The sequence below is a fragment of the Cryptomeria japonica genome, chromosome 6 (assembly GCF_030272615.1).
Source record: "Cryptomeria japonica chromosome 6, Sugi_1.0, whole genome shotgun sequence".
In the NCBI taxonomy this organism is placed as follows: domain Eukaryota; kingdom Viridiplantae; phylum Streptophyta; class Pinopsida; order Cupressales; family Cupressaceae; genus Cryptomeria; species Cryptomeria japonica.
In genome coordinates, this window is record NC_081410.1 from 433,512,069 (window position 1) to 433,536,447 (window position 24,379).

Here is a 24,379-nt window from a genome sequence, read left to right on the forward strand (position 1 = left end):
TCTCTAATGATGCCATTTTATCTACTGGACTGCAACTACTTCGGAAGAACTGTTATAAGGGGTGGAGTTCATAAATGTCATGGCCACAAATGCATGTCTCTGGCGTTTAAAGGGTTGTGCACTGGCATTTGAGTCCCCCGTCCCTAGAGGTCCATGAAAAAATATGAAGATCTAAACATTCTAAAAAACATTACGCTGGTCAACTTCACACAAGTTGACAAATCTTCAAATCTGGACTCACAAGCCTACATGTGGATATAGGATTTCTTCTAAGTAGTGTTGTCTATCTAAAATTGTAGAAGCAAAATTAGTTTTTTTTAAATACAAGGAATGACTCTGAAGCACTTCAGTCTATCCATCACAACTAAAGAAAACTGACTACCACAGAAATTGATATCGATTACTATCATGTTGTCAGGATGTAATCCATTAATCTAAAAACCTTAACTTCGAATTCACGCAATCTAATCCAGAAGCAGCTACAACAATATAATTCATGGATTGTGGAAATCTACTAACATTAACTTAACTTCTGTTAATTATGTTGCATGTACTTCCGTAAAATAACAATTAAGTGGGACTGCATTACATCAACCAATGATAAAATATCACCTTGGCATAGCCCACAAGGCAGTGTGAATCTTTTCTAGAAGCAACCCCCATGCACCAAGCATGCAAGATAAACAAAGATTCCAGGATATACTGGAAATGAACAATGAATTGAATTTCATTGTCCTTCACCTACAGAACTAGTAATAAATGTGAGCACATTAACTCTAACTAACAAAAATCGAACAAATATTAATCTAATTATTAGTTGATATAAGGGAATTAAATGAACCAAACAGAATGTCACTTATGCCTATATTTTAGAAGTGTACTCATATTTTACATGAACTCCATGTTGGTGCAGGATAACTGATAGCTCTCAACCTGTGAAATAAACCATTTTTTGCAGTCAATCCCTAAAACTGATTAATTTATCTCAAAAAGACAATGAAATAACAATTCAACAGAGATGTGCCTCACCTTGTCGCAAACAAAGACAATTGGGTTATGAGCAGAAACCAAAACGACTGAGCTATTGTATGTACAACAGTCCAGTAATGGCAAACCACACGACTGCACCTTATGGCCTAAAACTAAATTATAATAAATTGGCTGCTTGGATCATACAACCAAAACTAGGGAATTGCAAGGTGGACATTTTTCACCAGATACAAGAATAATAAGGAAAGCCCTTCAAACAGTTTGTTTATATGCAACAAATGTACAACAAATATTCTAATAACAATTTTCAAAATGAAACAAGTTGAGTACCTCAAAAATTACATTTAGAGACACAGGATCCCAAAAAATATTCTTATTGAAGCAATCTGATAACAAGTGAAAGAATCCAAAAGTCTTCTAATCCAACCATTAACTCAAACACTGTTCTTTGCCCAAACTGCCTCCTGTAAGAAACTTGTACCAAATAAAGTGAAACAGCGAAACATAAACCAGCATGATTCCCCACAATTGTTACTCTCAACTCCAGTAGCTTAAAGCCTTGGCAATTAAGGAATCAACTGCTTTCTTGCAGAATACAAGCAATACAATAGCAACACCAGTGTCTTCCATTTCTAGATGAGAGACAGATGAATACCTCCTGAATGTATGAACATTCAGGACTCATACTCAATATTAGGATCAATCTCCCCATTCACCTAATATAATGAGCCTTTTTACTCTAAAAATAGCCAATATACAAAAACGCGACCAAAGCTTCTGTTCTCAAAACTGTACAGCAACATCTGTGATAACTGCAGGAGCATCTTGCTTGTTGATTTCAGTGGCAAGCAACACATCACTTTCTCTTTTTGAACTGCTTAAAGCAGACCCCATAGGCTTTACTTGATCTAGTGCTGTATTTGACTCTACTTTCCTGAAGCCCTGTGTGCTATCCCCAGCTGAACTTTGTTCTATAGCAATTGAAACATCCCCATTTCCATTGCTCTTTAATTCAGTTCTTTCTGAGGAATGTAAATCCTTACCTAACTCATCAACACCATTCTCGAAATTGACACCTGGTATATCAAACAGTCCATTTGACTGTTGGAGTTCACCTTGAAAAGATTCAGACTCGTCCACTTTTGCTTTCACTTCATTGCTAATACTGGCAGAGGAATCCTGATCTGCCCTTGATGCATTCACCATTACATTCTCAACTGATCTGTTAGCAGATCCTTTTTCTATTTTATTTGAAGTTCCTTGTTTCTGGCTATCAGATGTTTCATTAGGTTTACTCATTGTTGATTTTTGAGATGGTAATTTGATCAACGACCTCCGCATTGTCTTCTTCACATCTGTATTATTCTGCGGACCCCCATTTATCTTGCTTTCATCCAAACTAAGACGAGATGATCTACTACTGTTATTCCGTCCTAGCTTAGGTGATTTTGGGCGAGTTGTGGGTATCTGCATCTAAAGAAACTCGATCAGAGACGTATCATGACAAGATTTTTTATCTGCTCAATGATGCAATAAAAGATTTAAAGCAAAAAATTAAATATAAGCAATAGCAAACACCATCCAAATAAATTGCAAAATAAAGGAAACACAACTTCTAAGCCATTGTGCACTATCTCAGATAACAGGCTTTATATTCACTAGGACCCATTTTAAATCATGTTCAAATAATTCAATAGCAGCACCGGTTCATACAGTGTAACATATCCTATTCAACCTGTAAACTTTCCTACATCTGATTCTTTCAATTGATTTCACTAGATTCGTTTTCTCTTCACTTTAAGATTTTAGAAACATGCAAAGGTCCAAATAAAATAACTTTTCTCGTGGTAGACAAATACAGGGAAAGCTATATCAGTGAATGCTAAAGCATTAAAACTTTAAAGCAAAAAAAATAATATAATACATTAGTTATTATTTTTCAAAAAACAAATATAATTCATTTGCTTTCCCATTGAGGTCAACAGGAAGTGGCTCATTGCACTGTCCAGAGAGCAGCATCCCACATGCCATCTTACCGAGAAACAAATATAATGTTTATGAAATTGTATAGGGTTCAATGCAGGATATTTTTTATGGGTTATCATTACTCAATTGTCTATTTTCACATAAAATCTAGAAATAAGATTCGCCAATTTAAATAGAGAATCACCAATTAATATTTATACAAATTCACCAGTTTTGCATATAAAATTTACCGTGACTAGATTCCACAGCCCCAACACATACATTTATTAACCCTATATTTTTTCCTCATTATCTGCCAATACAGGCATGTTTTACTGTTGTTTTAGTTTGAAAGATTCATTTAATATTCCTTACTTCAAAATTTTCCATGATCTTAACAGCAAAGACAATAGAATTCAGAATGCTGGCTGGCACAAAACATAGGCTGGAGTTGCCTATTCTCTGAAGTACTTTTGGCTGGGACAACGAACTGTGAAGGCCAAGTAATTGGACAGAACCAGGTCATATTAGAATTTGACAAGATTACATAAGCAACAAATAACGAGGATGTAACGGGCAGAACCAGGTCATATTATTCAGAATGCTGGCTGACACAAAACATAGGCTGGAGTTGCCTATTCTCTTAAGTACTTTTGGCTGGGACAACGAACTGTGAAGGCCAAGTAATTGGACAGAACCAGGTCATATTAGAATTTGACAAGATTACATAAGCAACAAATAATGAGGATGTAATGGGCAGAACCAGGTCATATTATTGATAGTATATGAATATGATGTAATCTTGTCTAATGTTTCTTAATATGATGTATTAGAATAAGACAAGATTACATAAGCAACAAGTAATGAGGATGACAAATTGATATGATAGCAGTCTGCAGTACTATGTCTGATCTGAAGATGAATCCTTTGATGTATATGTGTTCAACTTCTGGAGTCAATCCTAGGCTTATGTGCCCTTCTGCTGAATGCTTCGATCTTCCTGAGTAAAGGTAATTGCTTGCTGACTGTCCTTTGATCTGATTCGTATTTCAACGAGTGGATAAGGATACAAATGACTGTCCTCACTGCTGTTCGATTTCATAGATATTTAGTCTTCATTCCAATTTATTGATAAAATGTGCCATGGCTGCATATATGAGAATCTGATTCCTTATATCAGATCTGTTCTCTCGTTCGATGATGATTGCTTGATCTTCTTTAATAGATACTGATTATATAAGTAATGCCCTCTCCGTAAATACAAATCTCACTTACGTATATCCTCGAGTGGAGGCAAAGGGTTCCCATCCTTTGCAACGTCATCTTTCATACAGAGGTGTATTTTCCAATCACTGCTCTTACTCTTCTTTGCAATCGCTGTCTTACCATTAGTTAAAGCGCTGCATCGTATACCTAATCACTTGTTTTTTATCGATTATATTAACTGCTTCCTTTTACTTGTGTGATCGATACCTTAAATTACTTATATTTATGTCTTATGCAATTTTATTCTTTAACTCTATTTGTCTTTTTATGTTTGTTTATATTAATCATTTAACAAACAAATCACTGATCAAACGAGTGTCTTTTATTTATTCATGTTTTCTCATTGCTTGAAGACAGGTAGGAGTTTGTTAATAGGTAGGGACATGACATGTTAGGATAGAAGAGTGGTAGAACATTACATACCCAAGGACATAAAATTAAGGCGTATATGGGTTATTAATCATCTATCAAGATCAGATAGGTACGAATGGATTATCAACCATGGCATAAAGCATGCACAGATTTGTGGAAATCTTACTAGTTGATCTCCTCTAATGTTTCAACGGTGAAGTGTATTAAAGGTAAAATGTCATATACCTAGGGCCAGTGGTGTTATGACATATATGAGATTACAGAGTAGACAGCTTGGCACAAATTACCCATCTGTGTCTAGATAAAATGAGCCCAAACATGTTGCTTCTGTATTGTGACAAATGGGTAACTTGCGAGAAAAATCATATTTGGTTATCAGTTGGCCTAATGTGTAAACAATTTGCCTTCCCCAACTATCATTAGAATAGTTATAGATAATGAGCATCTATTACTGTAAATTTGTATATAATCATGAATTATGAATTGTGAACCTTTTCTTTGACTAGTTAAGATAATGAATGAAAGTGGATTTGGATCTCACAACAGAGTGTATTGAAGATTAAGGCAGATTGTCCCATTATATGTCTTGTGCATATGATTTATGTTAGCTATATAACATTTCCTTAGCTTTTGTAGGTAATTAACGTTTGGTTCATAGAATCAAGATTTACAGGTTAATTCCATTCACCCATTTATTGATGTTTGGTTCTTTCACTGAGCAGATGTTTAACCCGTTGCATATAAAGGGATGAATGGAAATTCTTGTTCTCAGGCGGCAACAGTGATTTGGATATTGTCAATTTTTTTGTTTTGTTCACCATTCAATGTCGTTTTACTTCCTCAAATGGAGAGTGGTCAATGGCATTGTCAAGTGAAGACCTCTTATTCTCCACTAGGATACATTCTAACTCTTAGTTTTGATCCATTTTTTAATTACTCTACAATCTAACATTTAGATTTCACACTCAATTCAGCAATTATCAAAAATAACTTAATTAGGCTTGCTCAAACAATATTTTATTTCTGCCCCTTGTCTGTCATTTCTGCTGACCCACAGGGATGCGTACTTGGGGCTAAGGTATGTATCCTGAGCATCCAGAGCATTTGGGGACAGAAGGATGAGTGTAAGGATAACAACAGGACATCTCTCCTATCCCCACCTTTTTTAAACGTTGGAAGTGCCTATATTTTTACTTTGCTGGGACAGATGGCATTCTTAAGACAATCAAGGTACATCATGATATCCATTGACCAGTCCCTATCAATTTCATATGATCAAATGGCATCTGAATTGTGTTGCTTCTTTCCACAATACATCCTCACCTTTTCACAATTGAGAGTATGAAGGATTCTGGTGTGTTTTTCAACAACAAATATCATTACTTTTTAGTCTGGCAGTGAGATTGGAGAGATTGAATGGTGTTTGTGATGTGTCCAGATGCTGCCAGTACCAGAAGACAGTGAAATCAGTTTGGGCGATCATGTCATGCTCAGGGTATTTAAAGGTGTTTACTGATCCACATTGATGCCCAAGTTGTTTGGTCACTTCAGTGAAGGTGGCAGTGGCAACTAAACCATAGAGGGGGGTATATAACTATTAAGATATTTTTATGTGGATGATTTTTTATTCATAAATGTCCTTTTTTTTGGATTTGAGCATTTTTCTATTGACTGCAAACAAATTAAAGTTTACGACAGTGGAGAATGAATAACATTAAATATTTCACTTTTAGACAGGTATCTCCCTCTTTTGATTACCTTTTATAAGAATAAAAAAAAAAATGGCTTTTAACACTAAATGTCTTAACTTTTGGTTACAGGAGTTTTGCAATGAACAGAGAAAACATTCTCCACAAGGATTGGTGTCAAGAAAAAATAAAATGAATTGATGACTTCATTTTTTTACAGTGCAAGAAATTTTCACAATACAAAAAATTGTTTCTAGCAAACTTAAACAAAATGATTATTTAAGTACTCCAATACCCCTAATACCAACAGGATATTCAAAATCTTTTAATGTAAAATGAAAAAACAAAAAACAAAAACCACATTGATATGTGTTTCTAGTAAACTTGTGCAAATTGATTATTTATTCACTCCAACACCCCTAATACCAACAGGATATTAAAAATCTTTAATGAAAATGAACAAAGAAAAAACAGAAAAAAAATGAAAAAAACATTTGCATCACCGTATATATTGGTAATCCACAAAGCAAAGATTGGCCATCCCTAGAAAACTAATGAAATGACATCCTTCAAACACAAGTGAGGATAAACAAATCCTTCACTTCCCTGAAATTAAAACTAGGAAACAATACCAATATTAATCCAAACCTAGCAGTTGGATATTGTGTACTTCAGCATTGCTTGAAATCAATTTTCTACAGAGAGAAAATTTAGGTAAACTTGAAACCCCTGAACTTTAAAATCCAACTATAAAAAGAAAAATATTGCAGGAGTTAAGAGGCAGCTGGAATAAACAAAGAAAGTAGAATCCCACATTAGTCTTCTGTTGGAGTCATAAACATTATGTTCTTCTTTGAAATACCGATGAAATCCATGATATTCCTCCTCATTAAATCAGCATGCCTGCACTTGCCCAAGTTTCTCGTGCCTTCAAAGTACTCAGTGCCTCTATCCTACTTCCACAACAATGACAACAATATCAAGGGTGGGGTGTGACTGACAGTGGTAAGCTACTCCGTCATCATGGAGCACATGTTCCTGAGATCAAATTTTTATTTGCCAGCACTCAGTATTGTCTGGGTTCCATCATTCTTTAATTTTCAAAATATCAAATAAAAAATGAGTTTTCCTATGCAATTTAGGTACCCAAATTTGAAACACAGTCTAGGGAAGCATCCATCTAATAAACACTTACCCCACTGAGAGAAACACTGTTAATTTCCTAACTTCTCATTGATTAATGGTTAACTATATACCAATTAATTATTAAGCATTATTCAAGTAAAGATAATGCTTTTGGTTTCAATTTTTCCTTTTAGATGGGCTTTTCCTGTATATGCTTTCCTCCAGAATTTAAACATATTCACTAAGTCTTGGTTCATCCAAAATATAGCCCTGTTAATTTATATCGCATCCTCTCTAGTTGAAGGATTTTGGATCTTCCATATCTACTTGATTGTACATGGCATTCAACTCCTAACCGATCAAAAGGGGTTTCTTATTTTCAATTGAATCAATTTCTTCCTCTTGTTGTACATTCTCTTAAAAAGTTTTGTATTCCGATTCCTGACTACTCCTGCAGTTCCCCATTTCCAAGCACACTTGCTCTTTTGAAATTAACTGCTATCATCTAGTAAATCTGCACTTTTAGGCAATTCCTTTAATGAATTTGTTTGTTCTTTCAAATATTCTTCTCAAGCTGATCGTCAACCATAGTGCAAGCCCTATTTCCAGGTACACAGAAGTGAAACTATTGAGCCTTTATTGTTCACAAGGCTAACATAATTCACCTTAGAACTGATTTTAATTAATCCTTGGATCATCAAAAACACCTCCCTCCAGCAACTAGCACATATGCCCTGCTCATTTCTCCACAATCAAGTTTGAGATATAGATTTTGGGCCTTTCAACCAATAAATCTCTTGTTTCAAGTCTCTCAAAGCCTAACAAGATTAAACATGAAAGCCCTAGATAACTGAATTATTTATTAAAAACAATCTTTAGACATACTGTAAATTGTTCGTTCCCTGATTATTCAGATAAAAATATCAACCATTTTCACTTTCCCTGATTATATAAAGATTGGGTTAAGCTCGATTTTGATGGAACCAAGAAAATAATCCAGGATTAGTAGGTGCAGGGGGAACTCAGGCTGATGATGAACAGCATCTGTTAATGTTTTAGTCTGCTTGGGACTGAATACAAAAAATAATGCAGAAACAATTATCCTTTCAAAAGGAAGAGGAACAGCTAAGGAAGATAAAAGGTGAAAAACATAGTGTGGAAGGGAACTCAATGTGTCATGACCCCTTTTCAAAAAAAAGAATATAATATTTTAAGTAGGCCCAATCACTTCATTTTTGAAAAGCCACTTAAATATTATTTAGAAAATGTTTTAAACATTTTAATTAAAATATAGTTTAAAAAGGGGCTCTTGCATGTAATTTAAAAGTATTTTTTAAATACTTTTGAGGGAAAAAGTAAAATAAATAAAATTAAAGTCAATTGAGAGCACAAGGCAAAACATCCATAAAAGAGAAGTCAAGGCTTATTATCCATCATCATCGTTCATCATCTTAATTTTCAAATTCAAATTTCAATTTTGCATTCGAAGATGAAAACCCTTGGTTGGTGATTTCCAAAAGCCAAAAACCCTCTTCAAAAGATGTGCATTGATTATTAATACATTTATAATAAATATTAAACCGCGAAGGAAGTGAAGAAAGCTAGGGACAAATGAGCAGAACATTTTCCTTGCTATTGAGGAAGCAAGGAGAAAGGCCACAATGCTCAAAAGACTGGAACAATACTTTCATAGCATTAATTCCCAAAAAAAACTAGTGATGACAATGCAGGATTACAGATCTATATCCTTGTGCAACACAATCTATAAGATAGGATCAAAAGAAATGGTAGACGGATTGAAGATGATACTGCCAAACATTATTTTTGAAGAACAAAGTTGATTTTCCCCAAGCAGATCAATAACAGAGGGCATTACAATCACCCACAAAGCAGTTCATAAATAAGAAAGTCCTAGACAAAGGGAAGGATCCTGAAATTAGATATGACCAAGTCAATAGAGAATTCTTAATTTTGTTGCAGAAGATGGGCCTATGCAAAGAATGGTATAATTGGATTCAAAGCTCTATTAATTCTCCCAGGTTCTCTGTTGTAGTGAATGGAAGCCTGCATGGTTTCTTCTCTACCATGTAGTGAATGGAAGCCCACGTGGCTTCTTCTCTACCACTAGAGGACTCAAACAAGGAGACCCCATGTCATCCTTTCTCTTCATCACAACGGTTGAAGCCCTAGGACGAATGCTAACAATGTGAAATCTAGAGAGAATTCGAGGGGAATCAAAATTGCACCAAATGTGGGGCCAGTAATGCACCAACAATCTGTGGTTGATACCTGGCTTTTTAGGGTCATTAGAAAAAAAGAGGCCAATGCATTAAAAAAAACCTGTACACATATAGCAATACCTCAGACCAACAAATAAATTGGCGAAAATCAGAAATCTTTTTCTTTAAAACAGACTGAGGTAAACAGGGGGAAATAGCAAGAATACTTAAGCTCAGGACCTACCAGCTCCTCAGTAAATACTTAGGAATGTCTCTCTGTGTGGGGGGTGTACAAAGCCAAACTCTAGGAGACATTGGTGGAAAGCTGCAAGAGTAGGTTAGAATCTTGGAAAGGTAAATGGCTCTCCTCAGCAGGAAGAATAACGATGCTCAGATCCATAATATCAGCAATGCCAATATATGTGATGTATGCTTGAAGATGCCAGCAAAAACGTTAGAGACAATAAATCAAAAGATGTGAAACTTTTTCTGAAGGGCACATTAAGGGGAAGAAGTTCCCCCTAATAGCTTGGGATAAAATTTGTACCCCCAAGGAGGTTGCGGGAGTTGGTCTAAGGGATTGGTCACAGTTAAACACAGCTTTGGAAGCAAAGTTGATTTAGCATTTGTACTCCAAGCCCTGAATGAAATGGGCTAAGATCCTCCCAAAATAAATACCTAGATAATTAGGATCTAGGTAGAATTTTATCCATTGTTAATCCTCTAAGGGGCTCAACCATATGGAATTTCATGGTAGAATGCAAGAGGCTAATTGCCGAACATGTCACAAGGGATATCAAAAAAGTAGACCCTTTTCTGAGATGATTCTTGGTGTTGTACCCCACTAGCAGATGATCAAGACCTAGTGGAGATAAAAGAAGCGCTAAATTTCTATGAGGCTATCATGTCAGAGACTACCTACACCCCAAGAAGGAAAATGGACTGTTCAAATGGCATTAGAAACCACTACAGGGACTCATCGTCCCTGACAACCAATCATTAAAACTTGAAACACTTCTCAAAAGAAAAAAGACTACCTAATTGAGGAGCTTGAAGAAATGAAATGGTGTGCCTCAAAATCGAGGCAGTACAGTGTCAAATTGGGCTATTTGGTATCGACAAAAACCGAGAAGGATAAGGAGTGGCCAGCACGCCTATTCTGCAATAAACACTATCTTCCAAAGGCTGCCATCTTTGCATGGCTGCAATCTGAAACAGAATCCTTACAGAGGACAGACTAAAGAAATTGAGATTCATTGGACCACAAATTTGTGTACTATGTAAGAGAGTGGAGGACAATCCAAATCACCTCCAACTGAGGTGCAAGTACTCAAACCAATGCTGAACTGGATAAAGCAGAAGCTCAATTGGTATAGCCCACTTCCTCCTATTAAGTCCTTATTTAACTCATGGTGTGTGCTTCAGAAAAAATATGCCTTTTCAAGTTTGTGGGCAGCATTCACATCCATAATCATTTGGGAAATTTGGAAGGAAAGTGACAAAAGAATTTTCCAAGATAAAAGTCTAGATGCAGATGTCTTCTTAAGAAAGTTAGCAAGGGCAATCATAGAGGTAGCAAACAATGCAGCCAATAACTTGAAACTCAAACATAACTCTTACATCATGTGAGCTGAGAAAATGAGAAGGCAATGGCCTGGCCTCATCATTCCCCCAGTTCATGGGGCTCCCAGGGCTAATCCTGATGTGATCAAAAGGGCAGGGATTAAAGCGAAGTGAACTCCACTGGAAGAAGAATGGGTTAAGCTGAACTTAATGAAGCTTCCAAGAGAAACCTCGGTGTCTCAGGCACTAGGTGCATATTCAGGTATCTGAGTGGCAATGTCATCCACAAACTAAGCACATACCCCTACCACAAGGGACCAACAACAAAGCAAAAATCCTACACAGTGACAGACAAATAGATCCATGAATATGTTTGAGAAGTCACACAGCTCCAGTGTGGATTTGGAGTACAATACCCATTCCCAACATCATTACAAAGCAAGCTTTCATCGCACAATCATGCAAATGGAATAGGCAAGGCACATTTGGAGTTGGGACTGATGATAATTGTGCATTAATGAAGTTGTGTGTAAGAGTCCTATGAATTGGCAGAAACCACAAACAAAGAGTCATTCTTCTCATTCGAATTTGGAGATCATGATGGTGACTGGCAAGCATGCGTTTGGAAGCGAAATGTAGGCAAACTGCTTTCAAGGGAGTGACAACAGAGAAGCAGCTGAAAATCATCTTTAAGACCAACAACATGATTGTATTGCAGGCAATAAGAATGGTTTGGGGGATACTTTCATGCACTCAGCCTCTAGGTACAGGGTTAATATAGACACGGCCTCCCACTTTGTGGCTATCTTGTTGGACCTAGGGGAAGATAAATCTGTGGTGTTTCATGTAGCCTTGGGCATGACTAGGCGCAAATGGCATGTGGGCTTGAGGATAATGCTAGAAAGGGCAATACATTGGCTCAGTTTTCACTATGGGCATGGGACATGACCTATCATCTTACTAGAAAACAAAGAGCCATGGGTGCCTTTTGTAATTGAAGCTATAGGTGTGAAACTGGAGAAACAGTCACAAAACTTGATAGCTACTAGACTTCCTTAAACATATCACAAGAGTGACTTATGGGTGCACGATGGACTGGTCGTTTGCTCTCATGGCATGACTTGAGGACGAACCTAAAGAGGAAGAAGTGCCTTCCTCAGGACCTGCACGCCCCCTGCCACTGGAAACAAGCAAGAAATAAGAAATATTTTATTTCTAAAGCTCCAAGATACATCCCCAAAAAGCTAAGCTCTTAATATAATCCAAAGGGTATAGTCTCTAGCAGATAGGCTAATTTTGTAATGTAATTGCAGACATCTTTTGAATAAGGTCAATTTTGTAAGCACCAGCTAACCTTCTAATAAGGACAATTTTGCATGTAGCAGCTAAGGCCTCCTATGGAGAAGCCAATATACGTGAAATTTCTCAATGTATTAATATTATGGGTGTGTCCCCTGAAGCCCCTTTACTGATCAAAAAAAATTAATAAATTTATTAATAATTAATTTATTATTTCATATATATATGTATATATATATATACAATCACACTAATATATTTTTATTTTATTTATACAAATGGATATTACAAATATTTTTTATTTCACTATATTTATTTATTTTTTATTAAAGAAAAGTCATGTATGTAAATTTTATATGTTTTTTTATGTACAATCCAAAAACGAACCCAACCCCAAAACAAATTCAACCGAACCAGAGAACCAAACCCTCGAACCTGAACTTGAACCAATATCAAGACCAGTTAATCAGGTTATAATATTATTTTTAATGCTTAAGGTTTCCATTAAGTTATTGCTAATCTAATCCACTGGATTGGGAAAATTTATTATATCTGTTGCATCTGGTATAAGGGTTTTGTGAATGGGGGAAAATGTCTGAGATCTTATGGAGTCAAGATCCAGATTTAACCTGACATTCTCAATAGAGTACCTGCAAAACACACAAACATGCAAAGCCAAAATGATACTAAGCTAATGTGTGATCAACGGGAAATTTAACTCTATTGTAATCCTATCATTTCATGCTTAAGAATTTGAATGCTCTCAAAAAGCACTTGCACAAAGAGCCATGATGAATGAAGATTTTGAAGATGAAATGCAAATGGTGCGCAAACTAGAAAAAGCCAAATGCAAGGTAATAGAAATGCGAGAATGCAAAAGATTAACCAAGTGTGCTAGATTGCTAGATGGTCCCAAATGAAAGAGGGGCTGGGTTTTTATAGATATCCTCAGGGTGGATCCAAGCTATAGGGTGAATGTGGGATAAAATATTGATTTGGAGGTGTAAGTGTTTATCCCATATTCATAAGGTGGATGAAATGGGTAAGAGTGGAAAATGATAAATAGAGGGTGAAGTTGATATGTAGGAGGTTTGGAAAATGGTTTTAATAATAGAATATATTTTAATGGATTAAATGAATAATAATATAATATCATGATATAATGAAGAATAATGAGATAATATATTGATGAATGAATATTATAATGTAATGAAAAATAATAATGGATAATATACTATGAATAATGGATAATAAGAACATTATATAATAAGGATCCACCTGTTAATGGGACAAAATGAGGTCAATTGCTAGGACAATTGTAATGAAAAATTTTATTTGTCTACAAGTTTTATCATAAAATCAATATTAATTTCTGAATATTGCTATATTATCATTTTAAGTATCATGATAGGATATAACAATTTTTTATAACTGCTGTACGTAGTACTGTCATATAAGATATGAAACTTCATTCAATGTGTATAGTTGCCACCATGCAAGTAGCATCATTATTGACTAAGTAGCCTTATCATTTCCTAGAAGGGATCCCAACAGTTATGATTATGTTAAACTTTGTAGCCAGTATATATTCATCCACTCTGCCACCAGCCTACAAAGAACTTTGTATGTTAGATCCTAGCATGTAAATCCAAAAGCTGAGGTGCGTCACGAATATCCAAGGAATTTTAAAAATTAATGAATGTTTAACTACTTCCAACGGAATCGCAGCATTTCCTATGTGTGGAGCCAGCAGGAAATATCCACTGATTAGTGTTAGTGGGCAGGTAGAATTTACTATGTTTCAATTGTTTGGCCAGCCACACATCTGAACTGCCAAATATACTTGTTGCAGCTAACTAACAATTATTCTTTAAAACCTGTAGCAGTTAGGTTTTAAGGTAGTAATTATTGGTGAACATTGGCAAATCAAACTTGTGATAATTACTATTTGGTAGAGGTAAATTGTTATTAGACTTTGCTGGTAGCTTAATATTTATCAGTTTTGAATTGTTATATTATTAATACTAATTAAAATATTATTTCTGAATATGTTAGAATTTTTTCTATTCTGTCTTATATTTTTGGTTTGAATTATAATTATAAAATATCAAATAGCATTCTTGATTCAATCTTCAATAAAAATCACAAATTGCATTCTTTTCGTGTATCGCCTAGGGTTTGATTGCTTTTATTTTTTGCCTTCACTTTTAATCATTTCAATAATTAGAAAAATACAAAAAATTGCAAATTTCCCGAAAATCCCTAATTGCTAAACAAATCAATAAGGGGCAATGCAATGACCAGCAAATAAACAATATCATTAAAGAAGTTAAGATGGAAACTGAGAATTTTGAAATCTCCATACCAACATATCAGGAGGACAGGAAATACAGTGGTAGATCTAGAAACCAATTAACAATAGGAATGCTGTGAAGATGGTTAAACTCGTCATTTTCCCTCCACGACATTGAAGCTAATATGATATATCAGAAGACAATGCTAAATCAGAAGAGATTGTCCTTAATTAAAAATTGGAAAACTTGAGATCAAAAAGTGGAAATACTTCTGTAATCAGAAAATTGTCTTTCCATGCAAATGTCATGCCATCTCAAGGTAAAAGAAAAAAGTGTTTTATGAATGCTGAAACATGTGAGCTTTTCTTTTTGCATGTCTTCTCACAATTAAAATATACTTGTGGCTAAAGAATGGAGGATTTCTGTCCATTTTAGCTCCTAACCTGTTCGGGTGTATCTTATGTTGTTTGACCCCTTTTTCTCAATCCATGTCATCTCTAGCCATCCATATCCCTGTGGTTTTGTTTAGAGTTCCTATGTGCTCCTTTTCATTTAATTTTTATCGCCATAACATGTCCTAACCCACCTTTAATTTCTCTTTAATTTATCCCCCTTTACCACCTTGTCAAGCCATTAAATATTGTGCCTAGCCCCATCCTATCTGTTAATCCCACCTGTATCCTTCCTAAATCCTATCTTTACAAACATAAAATTAACGGAAGCACCCACCACTAGATTGCCCTCTTTGAGCTTGAGGTCCACTAGGAAATTGAAAACAAAAATCATTCACGGACACTGCCCACAATTTGCCGCATAGTAGGGCAGCCTCGACTTTTCATCTTCCCATCACAATCGTCAAATGCAAGATAATTAGTTGCTAAGGCTTCCCACCTACTAGGTTTCTATTTTCAAATTTCCAAAGCAAGTTCTTTAAAATAAACCAACTCTACCAGATTTTTGCATGGAAAAAGAGAAATTTTGAATTGCTCACATGGTTTTTAATATTTTTCCTCATGGACAACACCCTGACATTGTTTTAAAAATTCCAAGAGTGAGTTATCTTCATCCCCAAAGTCTGAAACAAATTTTGTTTTGCCATTGGGCAATGCCACAACAAGATCTTTGATAGTAGGTGGCTGATTTCTAAGGATTTTAACAAGGTGAACCATTTCCATTTATAATTTTTGTTTGAAATGAGTTTATTTCTTTGATTTTTCTACAAGTCCCCTTCATACCCCTCCACCACACCTTCCAATCATTCACCATCCATTTCCATCACCATTTTTTTCATTTTTCCATCTCTCCATTTCCATTATTGAAGAAGCCTTTGTCTTAGTGTGGTGTCATTTCCACTTGGTTCTTCCCAAATTCACCATCAACCCAGCTTCAAACCTCAAATTTGCAGACTTCACGCCATTCTCTTCATTGCCCTTAAGCCATCATGGAGTCATTTTGTCATTTTATTGTGTTTCCCATCATCTTTTTGTGAATGCAAGCCTTATTTTGACACATTTAGAAATTGTGAGCTATTACCATATCAAAACATATTAGACAGATTCAAACTCACGGTTCTTCCTTGCTATATCACTCCTCTTTGAAGCCAAAAAACCCTTTTGGATTGAACCAGCACACTGTTCACAAAACCATTCTCCTACCTCACTTGTCTTGTTGAGTATCCATGCACCTTTTGCAATTTTTCTACAAAATTTAATAGTTATGCTTTCATTGGGATTAGTTTTTTTTAAACATAGATCAATTTCATGACTTGTTATTTATCAATATTTGAATATGGAATCATGCTTAAAAGCCCACAAGTATACTAAGGAAAACTGAAAACTCCCCCTTAACCTTTGTTTTTGTTGGGTTTCCTAAACATTTTGTAATTTGCAAGTGAAATACAAGAATATTGATGAAGAATATCAGACAGTTCCGAGAGGAATATGGTCCTAAAACCACCACCTAACAAAGCTTTCTGTAAAAATTGGGACTTTCTAAGGCTTTCCACTTGTCAGATTTACACAAAGAGATCCATGAATGCCCAGAAGCTGAGCCACTGATTGAAAAGGAATATTTCAGCATAACAAAAAAAAAAAAAAAGATTTTTTCAAAAAAATAAGGAAAAAACCAGATTTTCAAAAACCTTGAAAAGATGAGAGGCCTACTATTAATTAAATTTAAAAGGCAATTTAATAAAATACAGATATAGAAAGCAAACAAAAATGACAGCTTACCCTATGAATTTTGGAATGTAGATTTTTTCATTTATTTTCAGATTGCTGATGACATTGCATCGCACAAAGCATAATGCATAGCACATAAATAATTACTAGATACTAATAGTTTTCACATTTTTAATTACAATTGACTTTGTACCCTACAAACTACTTTACAAAGCTTCGAAAAATCACACAAAAAAAAAAGAATTCTCAGTAATAAAAAATAATTTAACAGTTAAAGTGGTTTCTGAATTTAATTTTGAAAATTTATTTAATGTTAAATTAATTAATTATTAAATAATTTAATTGTTGAATATTTTAATTGATAAATGATTTTAAAAATCAAAAATACAACACTTTGAGGAATTTATCTGATCCTGAAAGAAGAAACTGAATAAAAAGCTCTGAAATTTTCTAAAACCTGCTCAAAAATATCAAATCCTGCTCGAATATCACCAAGTCCTAAACAAAAAATATTTGGACTCAAAATTTGCTTAATGATTCCATGCAAACCCTGCTCAACAATCTCTTTTTCCAGAAAAATAATCCCATGCAAATGCAAATAAGAACAAACACAAACATTTTAATATTCAACAATCACACAAATTAATTAAAAACTGTCAAACTTGGCAATTTATTAGTCAACCTCATAATTATATACGATTCCTATGACTTACTACCGATTTTTTAAGATATTTTTCAAGTAAAACAGGCAAAATACCATCCAGGCTTAGTCTCTCAAGAACTGAGATTTTGCCAGTCAAAAAATCACCTTTGCACGCAGTACATGATTTATTGAGATTTTTTCACAATCTATGCTGCTATGGTGATCACAAAGAAAATGGTAAAGCAAAGATGATGCATAGTTGCCACTCAAAAAAGTTCTCCAATATAAACCAAAATTTGAAATTTATGTAAATTTTCATTCTAGTAATATAATCACTTCTAGCATTTTCAAAATATATCACAACATGTTACTGTGACAGTACAAAATAATGTTGTAGTACACCAAGGAATATTACTATCTAATATATATTGGATATTAAGTAATATTTACTTACTATACATAATATACCATAAAACATTAATAACAGAAATATATATTCCACCCACAAATCCTAAATTTTGGGAAATCAGCCACACACAGACCTGCAGGCATGGTCTCACTAACAAAGATTAGAATTACTCTCTTCTGTAATTGTAAACTGTGTGGACAAAGCCTTCCAATTCCTAATGATGAGGTATATGGTTATGTTGGATACATCATTTGATTTTCAACATGGATCAAGCCCAGCATAATATCATTGTGGCCTACATTTTTTAACTGAAGAAAACACCTTTAAGCTTACAAAAAAAATCTGTAGTTCATTGAGAGCACCATAAAGTCTCTCAAAATTTATATTTATATTGATTAAGGAGTGACGCACAACATTATGTCAACCAAGTAACTGGAAAATAAGCATGTTTTGGTTCACTTCAAGAAATTTACAGAACAAACAAGCTATTTATCACAGCTTGCCAAGAGAATATCAGCACATAAGTTTAAAAAAACAAGGTAAAACAATTAATGAAATAATCTTACAGCTATAAGGAGGAACTCAATCAAATAAAGTTGGCATGCTAAAGGCATACTCAAGAGTCAAAATATTCATTTTTTATACATTTTGTTAGCTAAACAGGGAAACACTATAGATTACTAACAGGTAGCACACTGGCAAATTGAGGAAACTTTTCAACTAAGAAGCCACATCAAAGGGTGTTAATGTCTATCCTAGTCCCAGGACTTGCTGGCAATCTAATCCACATTTTTGGGTCTTCTTCATCAACCAGTTACATAATTAGCAGGAGCAAGCCCAGCAGAGTTGGAGCCGAGTTCAGGCACTAGATCCTGGAGGCTGGATATGTGCATTCTTTTATATTTATCATTTCTCCCAGTTGCCTATATTTCAAACCTCGGTGTTAACAACAGAAATTAGACTGTAGTAAATCTGTAACCTACACAGCTGACCCATTTCATTATAACATATACTAAATGTCTAGTAAACACCACAGTCAAACACATTCCCTAACAGTCATCTATCAGATTTTAAATCCACCTACCAAATCCAGGCAATGAAAGACATCATCTACTTTATCTATAAAGCTGTACACAATTCATGTGTATCAGTTATAACATGGGCTTTGCAACATAACCAAAAGTTGAAGAATTGGAAGGCATTACATATCCAAGATCCTGGGACAGAGCAACTATTCAGCAATCATGTGTTACAGGATGTATCACAGACTCTATTGGTTAAACTTAAAAACAAAACACTTTATACCTTCTTCAACTCTGTCTTTGGCGGTGGACCTTCCTGATAGAAAGTCGGCATGGGTGTTGCTTTGAAAGTCAAACTTTTTCTTAGTTGCTTTATCTCAGCCTCCTGACTCTCCTGTTGATAAATATATAGATAAAAAAAACTATAAGATGCCAGTCCTAAAATTAACACTTTTGTTGTATTGTCCAATGAGAATGCCAAGCATTCCACAAGGCAAACAAAGCAATGCAATAGGATAATGAGTATTGAGAAGGCACTCATTAAATGTTAAAGCAAGAAAGGTGCATTGAATTAAACCTTTGACTTGGCCTGCAAATGACTTTTTTCCTGCTCCCTTGCTTGAATCTTTTCCTCTAGCTTTGAGTAGAACTAAACAAGTAGATGGAAATGGAACAATAATCAGCATATTCCTTACAGCAAACCTGGAAGTATGAAAGATACTACCTAAAGAATAGCAGAAAAAAATATGGCTACGAATGCAAAACACTAGAAAGATGCAGAAAAGAACACTACCTCTTTCCTTTTCTCAGCTCGCTCATTGCATCTAAAATTAAAACCAACTACAGAGGAAGCACTACCTGGTCTTGCTTTAGAACTTATGTTAGTGGTAGTTCTACAAATAGTCAAAGATTCCATATACATCTTGTATCAAAAATGGAATTTAAAAAAAATGCATTATTGAAAAAGATAACACATAAGACTACTAAAAAATTCATCAATAAAACTAATTGAATAAGTTTTCCAATAATTTGCTCATATTCCACATAAAAGATACGATGAGGCAACAGATCGAGCATCTTCATCCTCTCTTTTCATATCCCCTTGTTTTACATCCTCTTGATTCACTTCCCCTAGCTTCACTTCCCCTTGCTTCATAGGCTTCTCATTTTGATTATTTGTACTGTGCAAAGAGCATGAATAAGTTCTCAATATACAAAAAAATTATGAGCAATAGAATCAAACTTATTAAAATTTGACAAACCCAACCAAATTCTTATATCAGTATAACCAGCATTAACCATGAGAAGATGAATCACTTACTTCACACTTTTAGAGCGTAAAAATGTTTTGGCTGGTGGCGCTGATGCGGGTTTTGATGCTGACTGCTCAAGCAAAACACAAGTAAACAATATTCGTTTAAGTCAGAGAAAAGGCTAAATGCCTAAACCCAGGCAAAAATTTATAGACAGAAAGAAAAGATCACCAATACACACTAAGCCCACTATCATTATAATCACCATTCATTTTGACCTTAAATTTTTCTAGAAAATACCTTATCAAAAAGAAGAAAGTTGGAAGATCAAGGAAGTTAATGTTTATTTGACAAAATGGCAACTTGAATGACACACTATCCACTAAAGTTGAAGTAAGGCATGATATGTATCTGAATTATATAGTTTAACCAGTTCTAAAGACTATCACAGTCTAAAGGATGTTAAAATTTGGCATCATTATCAATTTGTCATCATATGAATTTTCACCTCTTGCTTTTTGATAGCTGAGGGCACTGCAGCACCTGCACTCATGCGTCTTGGTGTGTTACCATCAGCAGTTTGGATTGCAGATGAACCTCTTTTATTAGTTGCCAAAGTAAATGGCTGTGGAACCGTGCAATTTGTGCGGGAAGTAACAACGTTAGCTGATGAAGGAAGTGAACCATTTGAAGCAGGAGATATAACTTCAGTGCCCTCAACTTGAGGCTCTTGCCCAGAATTGTTCTTCCGCTTTATAACAGGATCCAAACTGACTCTTGTTGCAGCCTTTGGGACTGCCTTTGACAAAACACTTGAATTTAAAGTAGCCTTTGGTTTCTGAACCACAGAAGATGCATTTCTGCCCTTTCCAGACATGGTGGAGACAGATTTCTGTCCTTTGGACTGGATTGCATGAGCATTTCCCTACAACCGAAGCAAAATGAACCAAGACTGTAACTTTACATAAACTTTAAAAAAACAAAAAAATAATGTCAGTAAAAATATACTGTATATTTTAAACAAAACCTCTTAAATGGATATACCTTAGCAGCTTTTGCATTCTTCTCTTCATAAGCCAGTTCAGATTGACCCTGAACTTGAACAGCTATTCCAGACTGCAAATTGCATTCAATATTTAGTCCCTCCATTCCTTCACCAATGCTTGCATTTGGTTCATTTTGCTCTTGACCTTCACAAATTCCATCCTCTTTTGCCTTCACTATACCAGTAGTTTCAACATTCATCTTGTTTTCCTTTTCAATCCCACTGTCAGCAGAAAGCAAAGTGCTCAGACCATCAGATACAGAAGCATTATCATGGTAGTCATTCACAAGCTGTTTCTTCAAGACTTGTTCAATGTTCTGTTCTGCCTTCTCTCCATCCATTGTTGTCCGACAAGAAATTTTAAAGTCCTTGCCACTGCAAATTCAGTTTCCAGCTCATCCACGTCTTAATCACGGGATCCACAAATTCAATCTCTTTGTATGTAATACTGCAGCATTATGAAATAGTACATAATGAAACTGAATCATACGTAGATGATAAATTCACATCAAGATCCCATAAAATAAAGGTGCACATGGCTATAGACAACACAGAAGAGCTTATTAAATTTTAACACCCCCAAATATGCACACACAAACTTAGTTCTTAAATGATTCTCAACAAGTCCAAGCTTTGAATACATTGCAGAAAGAGAAATACCATAGCTTCTGTGTTGCATCAGGACAGCCTTACATGCCACAAGCAGTACAAAAGTGGCTTTACAAGTAGAAATCTACTTCAGCACAGCCTTACATGCCACAAGCAGTACAAAAGTGGATTTACATGTAGAAATCTACTTTGAAACGTACAAGAATAGAGATGGGATACCAAAACAATGATGATAAGCACACACTTTTTTCCAAAATAGTGTATGTATTCAATCTAAAAAATTAAGATTGTCATAAAGGTTTTAAACAGTCCATTCTCTCAGAAATCACATCCTCGCAATAACTCTCAAAATTAGAATTATGACAAATGGTTATAACAAGCTAACTAAACTAGTAAGAGATTTGAGTATAATATTGTAATAGAAAATGATGTTCCTCTAAAGTAGGATTTAACATTATCAAGATTTACGCATCATTTTAAGATATATGCTCTGATGGGAGCAAATGCCTAGATTGCTACGTATCAAGTGCTCTTATGAAACATTGAAAATTAAGAAATGCAAAAATTGGAAACTTTCCACTAACATCAAACCTGCTGCTGTTCTGAGGTAGAGATTTCTAACTAAAGAGAGAGTGGGGACTGAAGATTTGCGGCACCTCATGAAGTGCTATGTTTGCAGAGTGGCAATATTAATGCGGTTTAAATTTTCTAAAAATTTTCCCTACGTGGTATTTTGCGCTGATATTTTAATAAAGAACCCTAAAAACCAACAACAAAATAGATAATTTTGTTGTTCGTGGAACCAAACTGCAAAACAACTTCAATTTATCCCAGAAATCCAACCTAGAAAATTCCAGAAACCCTCCTCCATGGGAACATTAGTTTGTATAGTTTCATCTACGTTAGGTGCATAGACCAGCATGACAAGGTTTAAGGTGTATAGTGAAACAAAGCACTCCTTCGAAAAATATGAGAAAAACAAAAATCAACAAACAGAAAGTATCTCAGGCCCCACCTACAAGGAATAGCAGTCTTTGTGAAATTTATGAGAAAAAAGCCCTGATCCCGTGCGGGGCTACTATTCGTGAGCTTCAACATGCAATTTGTATACTATACCAATCTTCTAAAGTTGAACCTCGAGAGCTTTCTGGCAGCCAAAAGTGCCGGGATGAGCACATTTGTAGATATTCTTCAGGAAAGTATGAAAGATACGGTTTTTTTGCTCAACATAAAGAGATCTTGTCAGAGGCAAACCGCATTTGTTAACCATAACAAAGGAATATAAGCACACGTTAAAATCATAAGAAAGGTCCAATCTTGCCTGGATTCGCCTGGATTTGAGAACAAAACATTAGCACATTGACCGTGAGAGAGATCAAAGTCAGCAGCAAAGTTTGCATTGAATGCAAAGATTATTCCATTGCAGGAATATTTGCTGAAATCGCTCTAAAAAGGAAAATAATCTGAGGCTTCTACTTTCGCGTCCTCGTCTTAGATGTACAACTACTAATGGTTCGTGCGTCTTAGATGTACAACTACTGATGGTTTGTGTTGAAGCATGAAAAAATGAAAGTTCAACGAAACAATCAGCAAGGATTCAACTCTTAACTCATTCTAAACCAAACACAGCAAAAAAGCACGAACCAAAAGAGAACAAAAGGACAAATTATATTCTTCACGTTCAAACTTTTCACACATTTAAGAAGAAGAAATCACCTATTTGAATCTCAAAAGCGTTTCAGCTCAATGCGAAATACAGTAAAGCCGGCATTTATCCGAGATCAGAGGACCACGCGCACCATATTCCCTTCGCCAAACAAAAACAGCCCAAGATCGACGAAAATGAGGACCTAAAATGGCGATCGACACCAATTCTAAAACCTCGGAAAGCGGCCGCTCCGATTAATGGCTGACATCAACTATTCGAGAAAAGTCTAATGCCGATGCGAAGCGTCAAATCTCACTGGGTCGCCATTTCAGAGGCTCTGTATACTGCAAACCCTCGTGCGCCTTCAAACCCTCAAAAAAATACGTGCAATTTTTTTATTGGAATATTCGTCTCAGCGATAAAATTCACATTTACAAATTTGACTTTTACCGGATTTTTTAATTTAATTTAGGTTTAAAAAAATTTGAATTGGGGGAAAAAACAGGGGGAAGGCCATCTAAAGTGAGTTTAAAAGAGTACGAGACAAGTGGCCAAACGGGCCCCGCGGACTCGGCGCGCTTTTATTAAAACGGGTTGTGGAGTTTTTGTGACGTCCGGCTGCCGACGTGGACTTCTGCTGCGCTGGCGGTAGGCTGGACTTCTGGCGTGTATTTGCGTGCGTGTCTTGTCGATGGGCCAGGCTGGCCGTGATTTGTACTTAACGAACTTTCTTCTTTGTGATGATCGAACCGTCGGGATTCCGTGTCGGCGTAAACTGCGGAGATCGAT

The 24,379-nt window shown here is 35.3% G+C and overlaps 1 protein-coding gene across 3 annotated transcripts; it reads right to left on the bottom strand.

Moving 5' to 3' along the window:
- Positions 1–1,226: 1,226 nt before the first annotated feature.
- Positions 1,227–24,037, bottom strand: LOC131037541 (protein WVD2-like 4). Of its 3 annotated transcripts, none has more exons than XM_057969733.2 (9): positions 23,659–24,037; positions 21,333–21,708; positions 20,797–21,213; positions 20,357–20,418; positions 20,091–20,216; positions 19,829–19,928; positions 19,613–19,684; positions 19,319–19,429; positions 1,227–2,463 (listed from the first exon to the last, which is right to left on the bottom strand). In XM_057969733.2, exons 2-9 carry the CDS (start codon positions 21,672–21,674, stop codon positions 1,774–1,776), a joined length of 1,920 nt encoding a protein of 639 aa, XP_057825716.2. In that variant the 5' UTR covers positions 21,675–21,708; positions 23,659–24,037; the 3' UTR covers positions 1,227–1,773. The 3 variants fall into 3 exon arrangements, with proteins under 3 accessions (XP_057825716.2, XP_057825715.2, XP_057825719.2); XM_057969732.2 differs by having other exon boundaries at positions 21,333–21,781; XM_057969736.2 differs by having other exon boundaries at positions 1,349–2,457; positions 21,333–21,781; positions 23,659–24,034.
- Positions 24,038–24,379: the final 342 nt, after the last annotated feature.